This window comes from Anabrus simplex, chromosome 1 (assembly GCF_040414725.1).
Source record: "Anabrus simplex isolate iqAnaSimp1 chromosome 1, ASM4041472v1, whole genome shotgun sequence".
NCBI lineage: Eukaryota > Metazoa > Arthropoda > Insecta > Orthoptera > Tettigoniidae > Anabrus > Anabrus simplex.
In genome coordinates, this window is record NC_090265.1 from 43,065,887 (window position 1) to 43,090,308 (window position 24,422).

The 24,422-nt window shown below is 37.2% G+C and overlaps 1 protein-coding gene across 1 annotated transcript in view; it reads right to left on the bottom strand.

Annotated features, from left to right (window-relative positions):
* The window catches only part of Rrp5 (Ribosomal RNA Processing 5), a 385,044-nt gene that overhangs the window by 234,600 nt on the left and 126,022 nt on the right, over window positions 1-24,422 (bottom strand). Inside the window, exon 9 of the mRNA XM_067156013.2 lies at window positions 15,644-15,860. Within this exon, the coding sequence (XP_067012114.2) occupies window positions 15,644-15,860 (217 nt within the window). The remainder of the gene's footprint in view (window positions 1-15,643; window positions 15,861-24,422) is intronic.

Consider the following 24,422-nt stretch of genomic DNA (forward strand, 5'->3'; position numbering starts at 1 on the left):
GCGAGTGATGCAGCATGCATATACTGTGATGACATTGACGACGTATTTCACACCTTTTTTGTATGCGGCCATTGGACGATTCAGAGAAGATGTGTGGAAACTGAACTAGGAGAATTGACAACAGATAATATTATTTCGGTGATGCTGCGAAACCAGGAATCCTGGGATCACGTGGCAGTGTACGTCCTTCGTCAGAAGAAGAAGAAGGATTTGGAAGCATACGAACTTCGTAAAGGAGAAATGAAGAAAGAAGACTTCTGAAAGACAAAGCACGATATCACCCTGAAGTAATGCGAGAACGGTTCTGGGGTGATGACACACATCGCGGGTTAAAGGGTGTGTGGTTTTTAGTGGGTAAGAATCCCACACACTTGTGGAGTGCGGACCCTTCAGAAGTGTCTTTTGAAGATTTTCCACAATCCCTCGTTAAACAATATATATATATATATATATATATATATAATTATTATTATTATTATTATTATTATTATTATTAACAAATACAGTAAAACCTCCCTATAACGGACACCTTTGGAACCGAAAAAAATGTCCGTTATGAAGGGAGGTTATGAAACCGGTACCATTAAACATAAGTTGGAACACAATAACCCATGTATTGTATGTGTTAACAATTCTCGCAAATGTACCTTTAATTGTATACTGTATACAATATTGTACAATATACTGCACAGTACTCACATGAGAAAGTTGTAGGTGGACTGCTGCAGCTGCGATGCACTGTATTAAAGAGACAAAAACACTTCTATGGAAACCTCTATTGAGCACACTGTACACTATTACCGTTCACCATGTTAAAATTAAGAAGAATGTATGAGTTTTTGAAACTTCAAATCAGTATGTAGATGTAGCAATCTCTAGCACAGTACAGTAAAACATTTAGCACTTGAAAAAATCCTTAATGTTCGTTTGTTTTGTCCATTTCGGTTTAGCAATGATGTTTTCACTATGTGCAATAAATCCTGGGTCAAATTTACACCTTTTTCATCGTTTTGTTTATAATAAAATTCTTTCAGTCGCTTAACAAAGCCGAGAGCCTCACTGTACAAAGTTATTGGCAGCACATTCATTTCCGTATTTTCTTCAAAGTCGTCATTAGCATCACCTTCACTCCCGCTTTCGTCAGAATCTTCATTTTTGTCCTTCTTCCCTTGAATTGACTGAAGAATCGTTTTCGCGTCTCCACTCTCACACTCTGTTGGAATATCTGAATCAATTTCGATATAGGTGTTCACTTGTACACTGTATCCTGCTGCATTAATCAATTATATCGGCAGGACTGACCACAAATATAAAATTAGAAGGAATTTTAGCAGAAGCGATTGGGGTAAATTTTCATTCATTGGGAAGGGTGTGAAGGAGTGGAACAGTTTACCAGGGGTAGTGTTTGATCCTTTTCCAAAATCTGTACAGATATTCAAGAAGAGAATAAACAGCAACAGAGAAAATAAATGAAGTGTTAGAGGGCATTCGACCAGTGCAGGTTATTGTAAATTTTAAAAAATGTGTGTGAATAAATTAATTCCATCCCCTGGTCTAAGGAGTTTGGACAGCCAAAGTAGGGGACTGCCTGTAGGGGTGAAGTACAGTGGGGACTTCGAGGGCCCTGGGACCGCTACGTTAGCTGTGAAGGCCCTTCAGGAACTCTGAAAAGTGGTGGCAAAAGGGGCTCTGGTTAAGGCGCAGCAGGTCGTTATGCTACTTAGGTTCCAGAACGGGTAAAAAAAAAAAGTAAATTAGTAAATAAATGCAATGTAAATATTAATCTTATACCAGTCGTACAGTATCATTTGAAGTGATTCCACATACTGTATATCAGTTGACTATATTTGTAAGTAGTACACGAGATATTATAAGTAGAATTTTGTAAACAATATAAATTTATTAAGGATGAGCTGTGTGTTTAATAGGAAACATTGTTAGCGTAAATTGTAAAATATTGTATTATAGGAAAATTTTCTTCTCTTGTTAATTTAATATTTAGTGCTTGACAATAATGTATTTTAGTGTACCATTTGCCACCGAGGTAGACACCTCATTTGCAAATAAAGAGATTTTGATTTGATTTGAACTCTTGTGTTGTTTCCAAGCTGTCAGGAAGGGTATCTGATTCTATTTCGGGATGTCCACCACTAGCCGGAAACCCAGCTTTCAGAAAGCAGTTACGAACTGTTGAGGCCGTGACGTTTTTCCATGCATTGGTTATCCATGAAATTGCTTGGAGTACATTCAGCCCTTTTGTCAGTGTTTGAAGGGTTACTTCATTCCCGTTAAGTTCTGATACTATGTGCTTCATCACTAACTGTCTGTACATAACCTTGAAGTTCTGGTTCACTCCTTGGTCAAGCTGCTGAGAAACTGATGTTACATTTGGTGGAAGAAAGACGATCATCACATTTTGCAACTTAATTGTATCCGCATGCGATGCTGCATTATCGAGGAATAACAACACTTTTCGCTCCTGGCGTATCATTTTTCTGTCCAATTGTCCTAGCCACTCTATCATTATTTCCCTAGTCATCCATGCTTTCCAATTCGCTTTCCATTCAATGCCAAACTCCGTAACGTCCATATTTTTAAAACACCTTGGTTTTGCAGCTTTTCCTATCACAAGGGGCTCCTCCCGTTCTCCACTCATACTTGCACATAACAAGACCGTAAGACGTTCTTTCGCAACTTTTCCACCAGTACAACGATTTCCTTTGAAACACAAAGTTTTGTCGGGTAAAGCACGGAAAAATAATCCAGTTTCATCGGCATTCAAAATATTTTCCGGAGCATACCCGTCTATGATTGAAGGTATTTTTTCTTGCCAGTTGTCAACAATCTCCATATTAACACTGGATGATTCTCCGCAAATCACTCTGAAGTTGATACCATGTCGCTTTCTGAATCTTTCTGGCCAGCCATTCGAAGCTTTGAAATCTCCAATACCTAATTCTGTCGCGAATTTTAACGCTTTTGCTTGTATCATTGGTCCTGACACAGAGACTTCTTATTTTAGCGAACCACTCTAGCATTGCCTTATCAATGAGAGCTCCACTACCACTTTGAAACAGTTTAATGCGCTGTTCGTTGCCATTTAAATGCCATTCTTTCACTAGTTCCTCTTGCTTTTTCACAATTTCAGCTGCCTGTGTCTTTCCAATCTTAAACACTTCGGACAGTTTACGCACACCACACTTCTCACGTTTATGATAGTATATTATGCCTACCTTTTCTTTTAAGGTTAAAAACTTCCTCAGAGCCATGTTTACACCAACTTACTAACGTAAAATTGAACACATCAAAAGCCCACGAGTCAATGAAAAGTAACCTGACAATGAAGTTACGAATTCCAGCGCTGTCGAGCATGTCAGATCACATAACTTCCGGAAGTGGTAGCGTAGCTTAGTGTTGCCTTCCAAGAATGTGTACAGCCAGGATCAAAAGTTACGGTATCTGTGATTCTTGGAAGTACCGGCTGTGCAAAAAGTAAGCGAATACATACTGTACAGGACACAAATACAGAATTTTTTGAAAAAGAAAGTGTCTGTTAGGAGAGGTTTAATTGGAGTTTCTCGTGGCTATGGTGTGTCCGTGTCCGTATAAAGGGTGTCCCTATAAGAGGGGTAAATTACTCATACACAACATGGCATTTAATTACGGACCTAGAAAATCGTCCGCCAATGAGGGGTGTCCGCCGGTGAGAGGTGTCCGTTAAGACAGGTTTTACTGTACATCACAAATGGGAAATATAATGGTGGCAATGGTAAAGTAAACATAACCAACAACAACAAGAGTATGACAAGCTATTCCATGGAAGGAAATTATTACAAGAAATGCTACTAGTTTAACATTCTAAATCCAGCATCATCACATACAAATTCAGATACAACTTAAGTATTTCCAGCACTTAACACTATGGCCTACAATACTAAAGGTTGAGCATACTACTAGCTTAACATTACCAATGATAATAAAGTTAAGTTACACTATAATTACCTCACAACAACACCAACACCAAGAGTACAACAAGCAATTCCATGGAAAGAAAATATTACAAGAAATATGAATAGTTTAACTTTCTAAATCCATCATTATATACAAATTCACACACGACTTAAGTATTTCCAGTTCTTAACATTATGGCTTACAATACTATAGGTTGTTTCTTTTTTTTTTCTTTTACGTAACACTGACAGGGATAGGTCATATGGCGACAATGGGATAGGAAAAGCCCAGGAATGGGAAGGAAGCGGCCGTGGCCTGAATTAAGGTACAGTCCCAGCATTAGCCTGGTGTGAAAATGGGAAACCACGGAAAACCATCTTAACGGCTGCCGACAGTGGGGTTTGAGCCCGCTATCTCCTGGATGCAAGCCCAAAGCTGTGTAATTTCACCATTCAAGTGGATACGAATTTGCTTGGGCATTTCTGGGATGCGAGGCTAACAGTAAGGCCATCTCTGAGCAGGATTTGAACAGAAGGTCACGGCTTGTATCCGTATACCGATGAAAGAACAATGCCGTGCATTCTGCAGAGCATACACGCATACATAAATCTGATGGCTCCTACCTGTCCTCACCAAATCATTCACCAAAATATGTTCCACGCGAATAATCCCCGCCACCGAATAATCCCCGCACCCTAACTTTAGGGAGGCTGATTTTGAAAAGAATGCCAACATTGACGCAAATAAAATCCACACCCTAATTTCGTGCCTCAATTATTTTTTTAAAATTATGCGGGTATTATTCGAGTAAATACAGTATTTATGCAACTGATGTACACGTAAACCTGACTAACACAATACCTACAAGCATGCATTACATTACAGTGTCATTGCTGCTGAAAATCTATACATATATAATAAAAGTTTTGTCTGTACATTGCTCAGAATTTGAAAAGAATGGTATTTCTGTATCGGTCATGTCCACAGTAACAAGGAAATGCGCTTTTTACTTTTCCGTAATTTCTGTCTGTCTGTCTATCTGTATGTATGTATGTATGTACACGCATCACTAGAAAACGGCTAAAGAGAATTTTATGAAAATAGGTACGCAAAGTCGGGAAATAAGTCGCTACAATCTAAGCCACACATACTTTTTTTTTTTTTTGCTAGGGGCTTTACGTCGCACCGACACAGATAGGTCTTATGGCGACGATGGGATAGGAAAGGCCTAGGAGTTGGAAGGAAGCGGCCGTGGCCTTAATTAAGGTACAGCCCCAGCATTTGCCTGGTGTGAAAATGGGAAACCACGGAAAACCATTTTCAGGGCTGCCGATAGTGGGATTCGAACCTACTATCTCCCGGATGCAAGCTCACAGCCGCGCGCCTCTACGCGCACGGCCAACTCGCCCGGTCTATACATACTTTTACTCACGCTGACAGAAACGGTAGTTTAGGGGAAGGCCTAAAATTTAATTTTCAAATATTTATGTTATTAGTAGTCCTTTCTTAATAAAAACTGGTGTGCAAAGTCGGGGAATAAGTCGCTACAATCTAGGCTATAAATAACTTTATTCACGCTAAGTGAAATGGTAGTTTAGGGAAAGGCCTAAAATTTAATTCTTAAATATTTACATCATTAGTGGTCGTATCGATAAACCAAAGTTATATAGAATTGTATTTCCGACCATTTATGTCTTATATTTTTACCATAACGGCTATGATAACACAGATATTCATGAATTTGTACTTTTGTTGCTAAGTCCGAAGTCCATACCGACGCCGAGCCACGAGAAAATGGGTTAACAGAATTTAATGAAAATCGGTATATAGAGTCGGGGAATAGGAAACTACATTCTAAGCTATAAACAATTTTATTCACCCTGGATAAAATTTTAGTTTAGGGGCAGGTGCCCAAAATTTAATTTTTAAATACCTATGTTTTTGGTCCTATCAAAAAGTACTACATAACAAAAGTTACAGAGAATACAATTTCCTATCATTTATGTTTTATTCAGTTTTACCGTACCAACTATGATGAGTGGTATTTCAGAGTCGGAAGAAAACTAAATGTGAAGGCCAAAAGCGCTTAACAATGGTCAAAAATAACATTACATTGACCATTGTTTGTTGTGATGTTATTTGTCTCTTATGCTGCCTCTCAACTCCGATAGAGGGGATTACTGCTGCGTACCGAGTATAATAGCCTGACTGAATACTGGCGGGAAACAGCCGGGGACTTAGAAAACTTTCTTCCTTAGCATGCCATACATTTTCTGATACAGCTGGTAAGTAACACACTGGTTCTTCATAGTATTCCAGTTATTCGATTCCTACAGACACGCTGTTTTAAATGAACAGTGTGCATACTTAAAACAGATGCTGACATAGTAGTAGTAGTAGCAGCAGCAGCAGCAGGAGTAGCAGTGTGGCCTGGTCTAGAATAACAATCTAGGCCTATTCCAAATTATAGCACCACAACTCACTAAATAACCCTGAAAAGAACTGTTTCTTAAGAAAAGCTTCTTCCTCTTTACTTTTATTAAATTCTACATTCATTTTATTCCAAATTATCAGTGAAGAGGGGGTTTCTCCTCCGGCTTGGAGAAACAATTTGCCTCCAAATCAGACAGATTTTTCCGCCGCCAGTGTAGTGAACTGATATTTTCCAACTCATCGGGTACTCCTAAGAAACAGATTAGTAAAAGCGCATAGTTTTTCCCCTGGGAGTCTCCACTATTTGTCCCTCTCCCCGCCGAAAAATGACGAGGAGTGTTCATGAATCACAGCTGTCTGCGGCTTGTTTTTCCAGCTCTGGAACTTTGGACTGTTCGTTCGGCAGCATAGTACTGTCCATTAAAATGAGAAAATGTGCAGTTTTTCATTTGATCGAGTATTTTATATAACTGCTTTTAATTGCTACATTCCGAATGACCTTTTTGTAACTACCCATGTTGACTTCAGTTGGGAAAACCACACTCAGTCTTTCTGAAAATCCGGTAGCGAAGCACGGGTACATCAGCTAGTTTATAATAAATGTGCTGACACAGGCACAAGAGTTGTGGAGTTTCCATAAATTGACAGAAGTTATTTCCTGTATGGAAATAAATACCTGATTATTCATTACACCTAAAGGATTTTGTGAAATTATTCCGTATGGGCATCAAATATTTGATTTTTCGTATCAAATAATTTTACGCTGGGGACGACACATGAGCACAACAAAAATTATGATCATCTTGCTACCAAAGTGTATTTTTGAAACATGCCTGCCAAAGCACTGGAGCCGATATCTGCTAATGGAACACGAATGTAGCCAACCTCTGTTCACACTGCCCAAAGCGCTTGCAAACACTGCCCATGACGTCACCCCACTCACACTCTTTGGTCAGTTTTCTCACCCCTAATCATGACTATTAAAATATCTTAGGACATCAGCAGTGCCAATGCACTATGAGAGCTATGTCTCATTTCCAAAAAATAGATGCCTGCCTGGCCATCAAATGATGTAGATGTTGATTCCCATAGGGAACCTAAAATATTTGTCCTGAATGAGTAAATTTATAATACCAACATAATGGTCCGTTATTGAAGATTATAAATTTCCCAGCTAACTCATTCTTGGTTGCCTGCGTTTCGCCCTCGTGTGCTAAGTTAGGCTCGTCAGTTGGGACTTAGCACACCGCCCAAGACGCAAGGCTAGTGCATACCGTGGAGGCCACTGCATAGACTATTTAAAGCCACCAGCAGTGCCAATGCACTATGAGAGCTATGTCTCATTTCCAAAAAATAGATGCCTGCCTGGCCTGTCGTGACTCAGGCTTGCCACGACGAGAAATGATGAATAATCAGATTGACTTCCTCCGAGCGGTAATGAGGGGTTGTTCAATGGGCCTGGGAGATTTGCTACGTGTGAAGAGACGAAAACCTCTGTTTCCCAAAACCTTCCTTTAATAATAGACTGATGAGTATGTATAATTATATACAGTATTTACAATCTCTCTTCCAACTTCAAATATCGCTAACATAGAAGAATTGGCGTGGTCGAAGTATTGAAGTGAATACTCTAAGTCCACACTTGGACCTTATTATTATTATTATCGGTGACCTGACTGACAGGGCTTCCGCCCGCACTTCTAGTCGACTTGTTCCAAAAAAGCCTCGATCAGGGTGTGTACCCCTGTTTTATACCTTCACTAACTTTCGCCTCCCTTCGAGAAGGCCATCGAAGTTCTCATCCTATGGAGACTGTCCTCAGACACACGAAAACGGAATTGCCTCCTTCCGTTCACTGTCTACCCACCTTTTCTGAAGATATACTACGCACCTTTAGCAGTGTGCAGCATATGATTCACCTACTTCGACCAAGCCTTACTTTAAAGTTAAGAACTTCATTTTGGTCCGTATTGAATTTAGATTTACACTATAAATTGAGGATAGTTATGTCCACCTTTTCAATACAAAAACAATGTGAGGTCATTAACACATCACATATTTATTACCTTTCAAACATTGGGACCGGTTTCGGCATTATTTGTATGCCATCATCAGCCATAGGAAACTTAGTGACAAGGCCTAAGTACAATATTAACATAACTTACAACATACATATATGTATATATAAAAATGAACATATTCTTACAATGCCTATTAAAAAATTTTTTGTTGTACACCATAAAACCTTGTATTAAAATTGGTAGCATATTTTATGCGATATATTATGACTTTATACAATTATTTGACTAAAGTTAAAGCTTATTGTCAGTTTTTCTAAATATTACCAAATGTTAAAAGAGCATCCAGATAACAATTTTCAATCTTTAAAAACTTTTATAACTCCTAGGCGTTAAAGATAATAGTACATTTGTTTGGTCAATAGTACTAAATTGACATGCATTAAAATGAAATCGCCTACTGTCAGATGGGAAACAGTGACCTATTTTTACTAGGTATGGAGATAAGTTACATTATAAGTCTGTAGTAATTCTATAACTTGCGTTAATATAGTTTGGTTATTTAATAACAAGTCGAATAAAATGATAAATTCGGCTGATATTTTAAACTTTAAAATATTAATTGTCCATTGTAGAGGTCCCTTTTTTCAGTGAAGATATATAGTGAGCAAAGCAGTTCCTCTTAGAATCGATTGCAGGTTCACTCTATTTTAGGTGGATTTTGGATTGAATAAATTTCTTATTTCGTAATGTAATGTCGTTAAGCAATAATCGTAATGTAATATTCCGTCATTTATGCTAATGTTATAAAATGTAGATCGACTTGGTCGAAGTGGACTGGTGAACCAAATTTTCTTGGACCATAACATTCAAGGTCTTGGAGGTTCTAGAAATATCTCGATCCAAGACGGACCTAAGAAGAAAGAATATATATACTGTGTATTAGCGTAAGAATAACTAAGTTTAATAGGCATTATTTTCGTTAAAGTAGAAACTCACCCTAAGCACTGTGTTGTCGAGAATGAAGCCGATGAGGAACTGTCTACCGGAAAGGCGGAAAGCAGACTACGAGTATTAGAAGAGGGGCGGAGCATGTTATGTAGGGGAAGGGGGATCGCGATAATGCGAGGTTATTGGTCGGGAGGGCGTGGATTACGGAGGGGATGGTATATGAGCATATTGCGCACCATTTTGTGTACTGGTTGATTTATTGGTCTTTTTAGACTGTTGATCACTGAAATAAGCGTATCAAACAATATCGTGGGCTTTTCGGAAACCTCATTCAGATTATAATTCGGGTTAAAATACTGATCTAATGATATAAAACATTGTTCCGTTATGTCAAGTAAGGGCCCTTTTTCCATTATTTCTACGACGTCAATATCATGGTTGATGTCATGAAAACTGTGTTTATAGTCATTGATGTGTTGTCCTATAGCTGAAAATCTCCTATATTTAATGGCGTTGACGTGCTCATTGTACCTAACCTTAAAGGATCTCCCTGTTTGTCCAATGTATGTACTATTACAGCTGTTACAGTGAAATCTGTATACGCCCGATTTATCATATGGGTTTGGTGCGTTGACCAGTTTAGCGTTATGAAATATGTCGAGATTTCTGTTGTTGGTTTTAAAAGAGATGCTAATCTTATTCTTCAAAATGTTTGTGATTCTATAGACATTAGGGTTAAATGTGAATGTTGAGTAGACTTTTGGTCTAATTATTTCTTTTTGTAGGTTTGATTTCGGTCTGTGCTTGAACTTATAAATTATTCGTTCTATGAAACTACGATTATAGCCGTTATGGGCTGCAATACTACGTATTGTTTTTAGTTCTCTATTTAAGTCTGATTTTGACATGGGAATGCTAAAAGCTCGGTGTATCATACTATTATAGGTTGCTCGCTTTTGGCTGGGTGGGTGTATGGAGTCCTTATGAATGGTTGTAGCGGTGTGTGTTTGTTTTCTATAGATCTTATATTTAAAGGAATGCGGGAGCCGAGTGATTGTTAGATCTAAGAAGTTAAGAGCTCTGTTGTCCTCGGATTCTATTGTAAACTTAATATCTGGATCAATATTATTAAGGTGTGCCAGGGTGGTAGGTGCGTCTGAAAGATGCTGGTCCATAACTATAAACGTATCATCAACAAATCTGATCCACAAGAGAATGTTATTAAACTTCTTATCATTTTCTATTATAGTATGTTCAAGAAAATCAAGATATATATCAGCCAAAATACCAGACGCTGGTGACCCCATGGCCAGTCCATCTTGTTTGTTAATATTGTACTTAGGCCTTGTCACTAAGTTTCCTATGGCTGATGATGGCATACAAATAATGCCGAAACCGGTCCCAATGTTTGAAAGGTAATAAATATGTGATGTGTTAATGACCTCACATTGTTTTTGTATTGAAAAGGTGGACATAACTATCCTCAATTTATAGTGTAAATCTAAATTCAATACGGACCAAAATGAAGTTCTTAACTTTAAATAGAACAGCTTACCAAGCAAAGATTAAAGCTCAACATTATATGAGCTTAAAAATAAAAATAGGAAAGTTAGGCAAGGACATAAACTTTATTAAAAAATGTATCGTAAATAACCTGACGCCAAATTTTCTGAAGAATAACAAACAACATATTTTACCACATCAGAGAAGAGTACACCAAAAAACAAACAAACTTTGGCTGCAAAACGAACTTAAGTTTCTATACAAGAAAAAATCCTTTTTAAACAATCGCCTATATGAAACCCACCTTGAAGTCACTGCGTTGCTGACCAATGTACAATGGAATATTTTTCAAGAAAAAGTGCACAGCAAGCTAACCACTACACTTTCTCAGAAACAGCATACAATAGACCATAAATTCCAAATCCTAATCAATAAATCAAATACAGAAAATAGACCGTCCAGGAACGCTACCCCTAATAACGCGCATAGCCAAATTTTAGCTCAATTTCACCCACCCCTCATTAATCTTTCCAACACTAACTTTGACGAAGAAGAAATCGCTATTCTCTCCAAAGGCCCCAAGTATAATTGGCCTAACTATAACTTAGCGAACATGACTAAACAACTAGTAATAGAAACAGAAGCGGCAATCAACAAAATACCTATTGATATTCAGAATGAGGTTAGATATGAAGCGAAGAAGCAATTAAACAGTATACTCAATGCACCAATTTACACCACTAATTCAATGCAACACGAAGACCGGAAAAAGATCCTACAGCTTAAGAATAAGATTAAAGATACAAAAACCATCATCACCAAAGCGGACAAAGGAAACACCACTGTTATAATGGACAAAACTGATTATATATCCAAAACAAAAAACTTTTTTACTGACAGTTCGTTTACAATAATAGAAAAAGATCCAACTAAATCTATTCAAAAACAGTTAAAACAGACACTAAAAAACATAACCTTCCTGTTGACTGATAGCGAAAAAAACAAGCTGATCAACATGAATCCTGATCTCCCCACGGTCAAAGCCCAACCAAAAATCCATAAGGAAGGAGTACCTATACGTCCCATAGTAAATTTTAGACCGAGCCCTCTCTACAAGACAGCGCGATTTATACAACAGTTCCTAAGAAAACACTATACTTTCCAAGCAAACAAATCCGCGATGAACACTCTAGAATTAGTTAAAAAACTAGACAACTTTAAAATGCAACCCCATTATACGATGCATTCATTTGATATTATCAACATGTATGCAAACATAAAACCAGAAAAATTACTACCAATAATTTCAAAAAACTTACGTACTTACAGCAAACTCAGTCAATTAGAAATAGCAGATTTTATAACCATCCTTAAACTGTTGGTTAATAGCAATTACTTTACATTCGACAAAGTGATATACAAACAAGATGGACTGGCCATGGGGTCACCAGCGTCTGGTATTTTGGCTGATATATATCTTGATTTTCTTGAACATACTATAATAGAAAATGATAAGAAGTTTAATAACATTCTCTTGTGGATCAGATTTGTTGATGATACGTTTATAGTTATGGACCAGCATCTTTCAGACGCACCTACCACCCTGGCACACCTTAATAATATTGATCCAGATATTAAGTTTACAATAGAATCCGAGGACAACAGAGCTCTTAACTTCTTAGATCTAACAATCACTCGGCTCCCGCATTCCTTTAAATATAAGATCTATAGAAAACAAACACACACCGCTACAACCATTCATAAGGACTCCATACACCCACCCAGCCAAAAGCGAGCAACCTATAATAGTATGATACACCGAGCTTTTAGCATTCCCATGTCAAAATCAGACTTAAATAGAGAACTAAAAACAATACGTAGTATTGCAGCCCATAACGGCTATAATCGTAGTTTCATAGAACGAATAATTTATAAGTTCAAGCACAGACCGAAATCAAACCTACAAAAAGAAATAATTAGACCAAAAGTCTACTCAACATTCACATTTAACCCTAATGTCTATAGAATCACAAACATTTTGAAGAATAAGATTAGCATCTCTTTTAAAACCAACAACAGAAATCTCGACATATTTCATAACGCTAAACTGGTCAACGCACCAAACCCATATGATAAATCGGGCGTATACAGATTTCACTGTAACAGCTGTAATAGTACATACATTGGACAAACAGGGAGATCCTTTAAGGTTAGGTACAATGAGCACGTCAACGCCATTAAATATAGGAGATTTTCAGCTATAGGACAACACATCAATGACTATAAACACAGTTTTCATGACATCAACCATGATATTGACGTCGTAGAAATAATGGAAAAAGGGCCCTTACTTGACATAACGGAACAATGTTTTATATCATTAGATCAGTATTTTAACCCGAATTATAATCTGAATGAGGTTTCCGAAAAGCCCACGATATTGTTTGATACGCTTATTTCAGTGATCAACAGTCTAAAAAGACCAATAAATCAACCAGTACACAAAATGGTGCGCAATATGCTCATATACCATCCCCTCCGTAATCCACGCCCTCCCGACCAATAACCTCGCATTATCGCGATCCCCCTTCCCCTACATAACATGCTCCGCCCCTCTTCTAATACTCGTAGTCTGCTTTCCGCCTTTCCGGTAGACAGTTCCTCATCGGCTTCATTCTCGACAACACAGTGCTTAGGGTGAGTTTCTACTTTAACGAAAATAATGCCTATTAAACTTAGTTATTCTTACGCTAATACACAGTATATATATTCTTTCTTCTTAGGTCCGTCTTGGATCGAGATATTTCTAGAACCTCCAAGACCTTGAATGTTATGGTCCAAGAAAATTTGGTTCACCAGTCCACTTCGACCAAGTCGATCTACATTTTATAACATTAGCATAAATGACGGAATATTACATTACGATTATTGCTTAACGACATTACATTACGAAATAAGAAATTTATTCAATCCAAAATCCACCTAAAATAGAGTGAACCTGCAATCGATTCTAAGAGGAACTGCTTTGCTCACTATATATCTTCACTGAAAAAAGGGACCTCTACAATGGACAATTAATATTTTAAAGTTTAAAATATCAGCCGAATTTATCATTTTATTCGACTTGTTATTAAATAACCAAACTATATTAACGCAAGTTATAGAATTACTACAGACTTATAATGTAACTTATCTCCATACCTAGTAAAAATAGGTCACTGTTTCCCATCTGACAGTAGGCGATTTCATTTTAATGCATGTCAATTTAGTACTATTGACCAAACAAATGTACTATTATCTTTAACGCCTAGGAGTTATAAAAGTTTTTAAAGATTGAAAATTGTTATCTGGATGCTCTTTTAACATTTGGTAATATTTAGAAAAACTGACAATAAGCTTTAACTTTAGTCAAATAATTGTATAAAGTCATAATATATCGCATAAAATACGCTACCAATTTTAATACAAGGTTTTATGGTGTACAACAAAAAATTTTTTAATAGGCATTGTAAGAATATGTTCATTTTTATATATACATATATGTATGTTGTAAGTTATGTTAATATTGTACTTAGGCCTTGTCACTAAGTTTCCTATGGCTGATGATGGCATACAAATAATGCCGAAACCGGTCCCAATGTTTGAAAGGTAATAAATATGTGATGTGTTAATGACCTCACATTGTTTTTGTATTGAAAAGGTGGACATAACTATCCTCAATTTATAGTGCAAGCCTTACTTCTAATTACACAACTTGTTGCTTACAGCTTTTGGTGTGCCTTCAAACTCTTAAATCTTATATGATTCTTAATTTACTTATATCAGCATTATAATTATGATTCCTTGGCCCTGTTGCCATTACATAGTCATTACTATTAGCTTATAATTTCCCCTATAATATCAGTGTATGTCTCAGCGACACCATTCCTCCTACGTTCCCGGTCATGGGTTCGATCCTCGGAAGAATGAGTCCTGAGCTCCAATCTGGGGCGGACACAACAGGCCATCAAATGATGTAGATGTTGATTCCCATAGGGAACCTAAAATATTTGTCCTGAATGAGTAAATTTATAATACCAATATAATGGTCCGTTATTGGACATTATAAATTTCCCAGCTAACTCATTCTTGGTTGCCTGCGTTTCGCCCTCGTGTGCTAAGTTAGGCTCGTCAGTTGGGACTTAGCACACCACCCAAGACGCAAGGCTAGTGCATACCGTGGAGGCCACTGCATAGACTTAGCACACGAGGGCGAAACACAGGCAACCAAGAATGAGTTAGCTGGGAAATTTATAATGTCCAATAACGGACCATTATATTGGTATTATAAATTTACTCATTCAGGACAAATATTTTAGGTTCCCTATGGGAATCAACATCTACATCATTTGATGGCCAGGCAGGCATCTATTTTTTGGAAATGAGACATAGCTCTCATAGTGCATTGGCACTGCTGGTGGCTTTAAATAGTCTATGCAGTGGCCTCCACGGTATGCACTAGCCTTGCGTCTTGGGTGGTGTGCTAAGTCCCAACTGACGAGCCTAACTTAGCACACGAGGGCGAAACGCAGGCAACCAAGAATGAGTTAGCTGGGAAATTTATAATCTCCAATAACGGACCATTATGTTGGTATTATAAATTTACTCATTCAGGACAAATATTTTAGGTTCCCTATGGGAATCAACATCTACATCAAACCCTTGATACTCGTTAAAAATGACCTCCTACTACATGTTCATTTTCACCCCGCCACTTAATAAGAAATATTTTTTCCTGCAACACTCACCCGTGCTTTATGTTTGGAACCTTCTTTGAACTTCTTTTCAGGATGCCTGAGAGGTACATCTGCCATATGCATCGCAGGCACAAATGCAACCAGGTGACGAGCTTTGGAACCCAAGGTGACATCAATCCCAGAATTCTTCACAGTGTTGATGTAACATGACACCACACTTCCAGGTTTGCAGTCATCAGGACAAAACAGCTTATCTTTCAACACGGACCTGTGGAAGAAATTATGTCAATGAGATACCGTTGATGAAGAAAAATAAATTTTATTTAAAGCAAAATAACATATTTTCTCACATTATTAACATGCTTTTCTGATGAAAAATACAGGCAAAAACTTTGGATGCGTAAATTATTAAAGGAATTCAGTTATTTAAAAATTATACATCAAATATACTACAAACACAATTGGTTCAACTCATTTGCTATTATCGTCATTTGGAGTCAAGTTCTGGCGTGATATTTTTTCTGGAAATCAAATAGGATACATCAGGTAAGTAAGACACGTGCGTGTGAAGTACTGACACTGGAAAATATTCTTCCCATTACGAGCTGATAATACGACCTGAGGTGAAATAAACATAAACTAATAAAAGTACAATTCATGTAATGTTATAACAATGACATACCGGCAAAAAAAGAAAACTGTCCAACATGAGAAGGGCCAGGCATCGAAGGAGGGACCCTGCTAGATTTCCCCAAACCGTTTGTATCCAATCTTATACGAGTTACGTGTCCATCCACCCTTTTTCTTGAATACGAACGCGGATCACTCACGGAAATTTTGTTTTATGCATTGTTAATAACGTGTCGCAAGTGCGATACCATGTATAACTTGAAAACAATGTTATTTCACCCATGGGTAACTAACACAAATATCGAGCTGTGTGTGAGGTTATGTCATTAAGTATGAGTGGTGTTATTATTTACATAGTCGAATGATCGTATTGTGTGTGAGGTTATGAAACGTGTTGTACCCAGACACTGATATCAGTTCCGTTAATGTAAATACCTGTAAATTAATATAATAATTTATTCTTACCTGTATATATTGTGTCAGTTTACTGTCATAAATTGACACTTTGGAACTAAAATGGACGCAGTTGTCACGAGACGAATAGATACGGCACATAAATTCAATCATCGATATCGAGAAAGTGATATATATAGCATAACTGAAACAAGAAATATCAACGCGTCAGTGAAAAAAAAAAGTAAAGCCTAGGATTGTTATATCATTATTACTACTACATCTCGTAAAAAGACGGCAAACTGAAAGAAGCAAGGCACCAATCGTGTTAAAATAATCGTATAATACGAGAAGCATATTGAGATTTGAAGAAAATCAATACAATATTTGGGAAAAGAAGACCTAAGATACAGACTACTACGCTCAAACGCGCAAAATGAAGGCAAATAAATTCAAGTTGCATATCGATAAGGAGATGGTGGCAAGGATGAAGTCATGAATCCCGAACAGCAGCAAATAACATTCATAGCTGACCAGAAAGAACAATTTAAGTCACAGCAATTACTACTTTTTTTTTCCTTGCTAGTTGCTTTACGTCGCACCGACACAGATAGATTTTATGGCGACGATGGGACGGGAAAGGGCTAGGAGTGGGAAGGAAGCGGCCGTGGCCTTAATTAAGGTACAGCTCCAGCATTTGCCTGGTGTGATAATGGGAAACCACGGAAAACCATTTTCAGGGCTGCCGACAGTGGGGTTCAAACCTACTATCTCCCGAATACTGGATACTGGCAGCACTTAAGCGACTGCAGCTATTGAACTCGGTTCACAGCAATTAGTAATATCAATGCATCAAATAGAAATCATAATAGATAATTGAATTTCAGGTGAACATACTAGTAATCTACAAGGAAAATAAGAGTTGAAACTTAAGGAAACATCTACAACACTCATTCTCTTTGTTATAAGCTACAAATACAGTACGCGCACGTGTGTCGTTCTCTCTACACTATACTAAAATTTATATAGTCAGAAATGGAGTGCAGCAAGGAGATTACTCTGGACTTAATGATATAACAGAAAGGCCTTGCAGCGCCTCCTAGAGAACAAGGCCTGGCAATACGAATGAGAGTAGCTGATGACGTATGTTGAAGTTGGCCCATGCCAGTAACTCAGTTAGCTTGTTGCTGCTTGGTGTATGAGGACGCGTTTCCCTATTATGTGTGTTTTTCATCGATTATATTAATGTTAATCGAGTCTTGTGTGTTAATACTCGCTTAATATTCCTATTAGTGTAAGTTCAGTTAAAGGTGATAGTACTTATAAATTGTTAATATTGATAAATTGTGTTTAAAGTGAGGTTAGAACTGAGTTTATTTTTAATGGTGTGTTGTGAATTGCGATCACTGTTTTTCAAATTATGAATAACGATGCCTCAAAAATGCAGTGTTCCAAAACTATAAGGGCAATTATCGCACTGGCCCTAAAGTGAGTGTTTTCTCGTTTCCAACTGACGACTCAGAGAGAGCTAAGTGTTTACGAGCTATTCGCCGGGATGATTTCGTTCCTTCCAAAACTGCAGAGGTAAGTCTTAGTTATTAGTGTATTATATATGATTCCAATCATTCAATCACTTAAGTTGTGGAATGGTCCTTGAAATGGAGCCCTGTGTTGTAGGTGTGCGAGCTCCATTTCAAAACTGAGGTTGAAAAGACGACCAGCATGTATGATGAGAGAAATGGGAAATTACTGACTGCACCTTTATCTCATCCAAGGCTTGTGAAAGGTTGTAGATAGGTCTCTTATATTTTTGCTATTGATGAATGAAATAGTAGATTTTTTAGGGTGATTTATATCTTACTGATTTAAGCATTTGCTGTATTGAATTGACCAGTTATTACATTTAGTTTGGAATGTGCTGAGTATTCACATAACTTCAAAGGACTACTGTTGTGGGTATAGTGATATGGTTCATTACCTTGGTGGCACATATCCTACAAAATCATTAACCATCCTTTCCTTTTGTCTGTGGTAAGCTGAGGCTTTCTAATTTTTTTTAGTACATTACTATTATTAATCACTGAGTTGATGAACCTCTATGAATTCCATTCAAAGGGAATGTGTAAACTCTGAATTCAGGGCTAATCACTGTAAGTTCCTTCAGTAGTAAACATTCCTGTTTGAGTAATTGTGAATTCAATTATGAATTTCCTCTTCCAGCATTATAGCCTATTCACACTCTGGTTATGAATTTCCTCTTGGAGAGAGTACTCCTTCCAGCTTTTGTTATGTACTGAATCTAACATGCATCTGTGAAAAATTGGGGATTAATTACTTAATTGATCTCATGTGTGTCATATCTATATAGTGCAGCTGGTTCATAAAGCATGAAATGAGTAGTTCAGTGTGTGTTCTGCTACTTTTTTATTAATGTAATGGCAGGGATGCAAGTTCTTAATATGGTTTCTTAGGATTTTAACAATTACTGTTCATAGAGATTTCCTTTTATATTTTCTTATATAATGTTCACCTCATGTCCATTTCAATTTTAAGCAACCTGGTGAAGTTAAATTGAAAACAATTTCAGAAAATGTCTGGCTGAAGGTCAGTTCAAGTGTAATAAGAATTGGCATGCTACTTTTCAAATTTAAGAATTTCAATTTTTTTCCTGTTCTGGTTATTTGAATCAGGGTCCAAAATCATATAAGTACATTTATTTACATTAGGGAATGCGAATATAATTTTGATGACTTGATGAACAAACTATTGTTGGCATGTACTATAATCATTCTCTTTGCATAACAGCCAAATTGTGTGGGGTCTTCACGCCCTTAATTTATGTGAGGTTTCTATTGTAAAAAAAAATGTTTACCTGTTTTCATGACCGACAACACTGAGCATTACAGCTTGCATGTTCCTGGACTGCTACTAATATACTGTAAGTAAGGTAGTTTATACGTTATTATTTTTATTTAATAGCTTTTTCTGTACTTACATGTTGTTTTTTACCTTTCATCAGCAAGTTCAGTTCTGTAAAAGCTTGCTTTTTCTTTTTTTTTTTTTTTTTTTTTGGCGTCGCACCGACAGAGAGAGGTCTTATGGCGAGTTTTGTAAAAGGAACTGATCATTTTTTACTCTTAAATATACGCAAGAAAGTGTCATATAAACATATTATTAAAGTTGTCCAGTATTAAGACTCTTAAAAAATTCTTTGCATTTTTAATTGTTCTTTCTAATTATTACGGTATATTACTCATTTCGCTTCCGATATGCGCGTCTATGAGAAAGAATATTCGTAGGAATGCACTTTAACCAGCGTATTTTTCCATTTTCCTAAGGAATTAGCTTCATCTACTATCCACTCGCACTGAGCCGTGGTGGTCACGTCTGAGCCCAGTCGGGTGACGTCACGAATCGTATTGCCAGGCCTTGTTCTCTAGGAGGTGCTGGGCCTTGTTTGTGGGATGTCTCATCAAAGGAATACAGAGATAAAGTGAAGAGAGCCGACAGTTTCCAAGAACTCGAAATTATCTATAACTGTTCCCGTGAGTGCATCGAATAAACCTAGAATCCCTCCACTCCCAGTACAGTCGAGAATTGCAAAAAGTTCAGAAAAGTCGGAAGTCAGGGGCGGATGAAGTTTATACAGTAGAACCTCGATTCTACGTACCCGGACGCTAAGTTTTCCCGTATTATCCGTTCAAATTACGTGGTCCCGCGAGCATCCTAATTAAATCACATCGTAAAAATCCTAAATTATCTGTTCCTCGAGGAAACGATATCCCGTATCAACCATTCAGAAATTTCAGTCCCATCAACGCTAAATCCTCGATCACGTGTTTTTCAAGAAACTGTATCTCACGAAAGGACGGCAACGCATACTTGCAGTAATTTGAGGAAGCGGAAAAGCGATCAGCGGTGAACTTGCATAAGGGACCATCTTAGCATCACATTCGGGTGGTATTGTTTAGAGAATCGAAATCACAAAGCAGAGTGTGTCCACAACAATTGGAAGGAGACAGAGCGCATTTCCACAGCTCTACTTGAAGACGGAACGAGTTTCATCAAATGTTCGTACTTGCAAAGCGTCTTCATTATGTCCAGGGTTAGATGTTTACTTCTCCCCCCCCCCCTCCCCCCCGAGTGTATCGCCGAACAGGTTTTCGGCACTTCCCTCAGGGCACTGTATAGTCACGAGCTTTCAGGCAGGAATCTAAACTGCTCCTTCTTAAGTAACACAAATTTAGTATTTTAATATTATCGCATATGATTACGTTATCAAGACCAGAACAGATGTTGCACCTTCTTACATACATAAAGCCATGGGGGCTTTGGGATTGCCTATTACTGTTTTGGTCCTAATGTAAGACTAGGAATTTCACGTTATTGTGTTAAAATGTTAAAACCGCAGTCATTTTATTTGCACACGTTACATGTAAAAACCTCTGCATCATTTCGCACTCGTACCAACTTGAACAGCGAGTATTTAAAGATAAAAATTTCATTGTTCCATATTGAAAGTATTAACGTTAAAAATTAAATAATTGAAAAAGAGGTTCAACCTATTCAATACATAAAAGAAAGAAATGTAGTGATTACATTCTTATTTAATAGTAAATATAAATGGGACCGGTTTCGACCTTAGTCCAGGTCATCGTCAGCCGTAAAAACATGTAAAACAATGCATATGAAAAAGAAAAAGATTAAGTGAACTCTGGATCGGTATAAGATGAAACATAAATTAACGATGGGGGTAGAAATTGTGAGTCACTTAAAAGAAAACAGTACGTAATATTAAGAATGGTAGTATGGCACACGCAATGATAGGCGAAGTCTCACAATGTTTATGAATATTGGAGAACGGTCAAATGGGTCAGTTTCCACACCCATTCTGTCAGACAGAGTGTGGAAACTGACCCATTTGACCGACACCCATTCTGTCAGACAGAGTGTGGAAACTGACCCATTTGACCGTTCTCCAATATTCATAAACATTGTGAGACTTCGCCTATCATTGCGTGTGCCATACTACCATTCTTAATATTACGTACTGTTTTCTTTTAAGTGACTCACAATTTCTACCCCCATCATTAATTTATGTTTCATCTTATACCGATCCAGAGTTCACTTAATCTTTTTCTTTTTCATATGCATTGTTTTACATGTTTTTACGGCTGACGATGACCTGGACTAAGGTCGAAACCGGTCCCATTTATATTTACTATTAAATAAGAATGTAATCACTACATTTCTTTCTTTTATGTATTGAATAGGTTGAACCTCTTTTTCAATTATTTAATTTTTAACGTTGAACAGCGAGCGCGTTTTCCAGCTGAGGTCAAGGTCGTGAATAACCGTAAATTCGGAAGTTTTGATGATATTTTTTCTCTCTCCATTTAATCGTGATTAGTGACAGACATAATTGTATATAATGCATTCGAAAACTTGAGAATCGATACTTACATTCCAAACAATATTCTCGAGTTCAACATAACCTTTAAAAGTCGATGTAAGCCGTAGGCCTAATTTGCGCGGTACAAGATTTCCACAAACTGACTACGAACAGTATACCGGTGACCAAATTACAATGGAAGATTTAAAGAAAAAGGGATTTCGCCATCATGTTGGGCGCTTTTGTATCCAATGTGCTTTATTTTATTAGATTAGAGAATTAAAAATTACTTGTCGTCGATTGTTTGGCTTGATGATGTAAGATTTTTCGAACAGTTTGACCGATCAAAGTTGCTGAACTGAAAGAAGTTTTCAGAGGAAACCGATGAAGTTTCCCCGGTAAAACTGAATTTAAAGTTTCGAAACTTTTAAGTCGCGTACCGGTAATTAATGTTTGAAACCGGCCCCGCGGTCGAACTTGCCTGTCTCTCACCCGGAGAACCCAAGTTCGATTTCCTGCCAGGTCAGGCATTTTTACCTGGATATGAGGGCTGGTTCCAGGTTCATTTATTCTACAATTACCTTTAATTGAGGCTCTATTTAATGGCGAGATGGCGACCCCGGTCTAGAGAGCCAGGAATAACGGCCGAGAGGATTCGTCACACCGACCATGCGTCACCTCGTAATCTGCAGGCGTTCAGACTGAGCGGCGGTCGCTTGGTAGGCGGAAGGCCCATTGGGGCTGTAGTATGGTTTGGTTTAGGGGTGTTTGTAAGATTTTAAGTATACATATTTCTTTTTTGTGATGTTTAGCCAAATTGTTCATGGTTCATTCATTCCCGGATTTTCCGTTTCCCATGTTGCATGTTTCTTTTCAGTGGTCCCTCTAAAAACGGAGAATCGAGATTGCACTGTACTTCAAAGTGGTTTGCTTTTGAAGCAATAAGCAGGATGAGGGAAGGAAATGTGCCTAATAAAAATGCATTTCTAAATCACAACAAGAAGCAAAAGTGGCAATAACAAAGGCCAAATCCTCGTCATCTGAGTCCATTGTCCTTGTTTGGAAATACTAGACACCACCTAAATGTATTACCACAAATTGATATGATGAACTACCTGTACATAAACAAAGGAAGTCATGTTTAACACGTTTATTATGTCTGGACACAATGTTAAATGAAACAGTATTTTAACACTTAACATTTAACATGATGATGGTGTCGCCAGTTAACATTTAACATGTTGTTAATGTTAATCAGTGGAGACCGGCCTCAATGATTAATGTAATAAGCAAGTTAGGGTTGGTATTTTTTTAAATGGAGGTAATACAGTGCCATATGTAGGTTATAGTCGGATTATGAGAAGATATATGAATGATACAAAATGAAACAGAAGTGAATTAAGAAGAAATGGAATATTCAAGCAAATAGATGATGGTTATGGAATTCTATGCGTCAAATCAACGTGTACCTGAAGGTAGTTGATATGAAAGAAGAAATATGATAATGAGATATGAAGGAGATTATATATATATATGAAGAATGAGTGAATATGAAGAAGAATAATGATTATGATAGTTGTTATTTCGTCGACAAAGAAAATAATGATTTATTACAGTGGTTATAATAAGAGGATTGATGCAATTTAAGGTTAATAATATATTTAATTCCATGCTGAGTGATCAATCTTAGATATTCTATATCCAACACTGAATATGATTTGTATAGCTCACATATAGAATGTAGGCACGTATAAGTCGTCAAGATAAATCCATACAAGGAAAGTTGAGTAGAATATTAACCAACATTAACCCAGATTTCAACCATAGTCATGATTACTTAATAAATAGAAATATATCTTATTTTATCACATTTATGCTATTGGTAAGGTTAGTCACATATAACTGCTAAAGATAATGGTTCTTAGAGTCTTCTTAAATGATATACAAATAACTATTTTCATAAATAGCGATGACTGAGGTGTTGTCATTTATTAATGACCTGTTGACATGTTTCATGTGACACATTTATACAGTTCACCTAACTTATAGAATTTATGAGAGGGATGATATCCACATGAGCTACTGGTAATGATGATAGATGATAATTTTGAAGAGTGCACATGTAGTAAAATGACTTATCGCTAGCGACCTGAAAAAAATCGCATTTTGAATCTTGTACTGAATCCAAGCCTACAGTAATTCTAATGTTGAATAAAATCATTTTTACGCATGAATAGAAGTACGACAAAACATGAATTGTGGCCCAAAATGCGAAATTAGTATGAATATGCAATTTTGGTGTGAATTCCGCAAAAATATGCTACTTTACTGGCAAAAACAACATATTTTGGCAAAATCGTCAGAAATACTCAAAATATGATGCATAAATCTTTCGACCGTTCCGACCGATGAAGA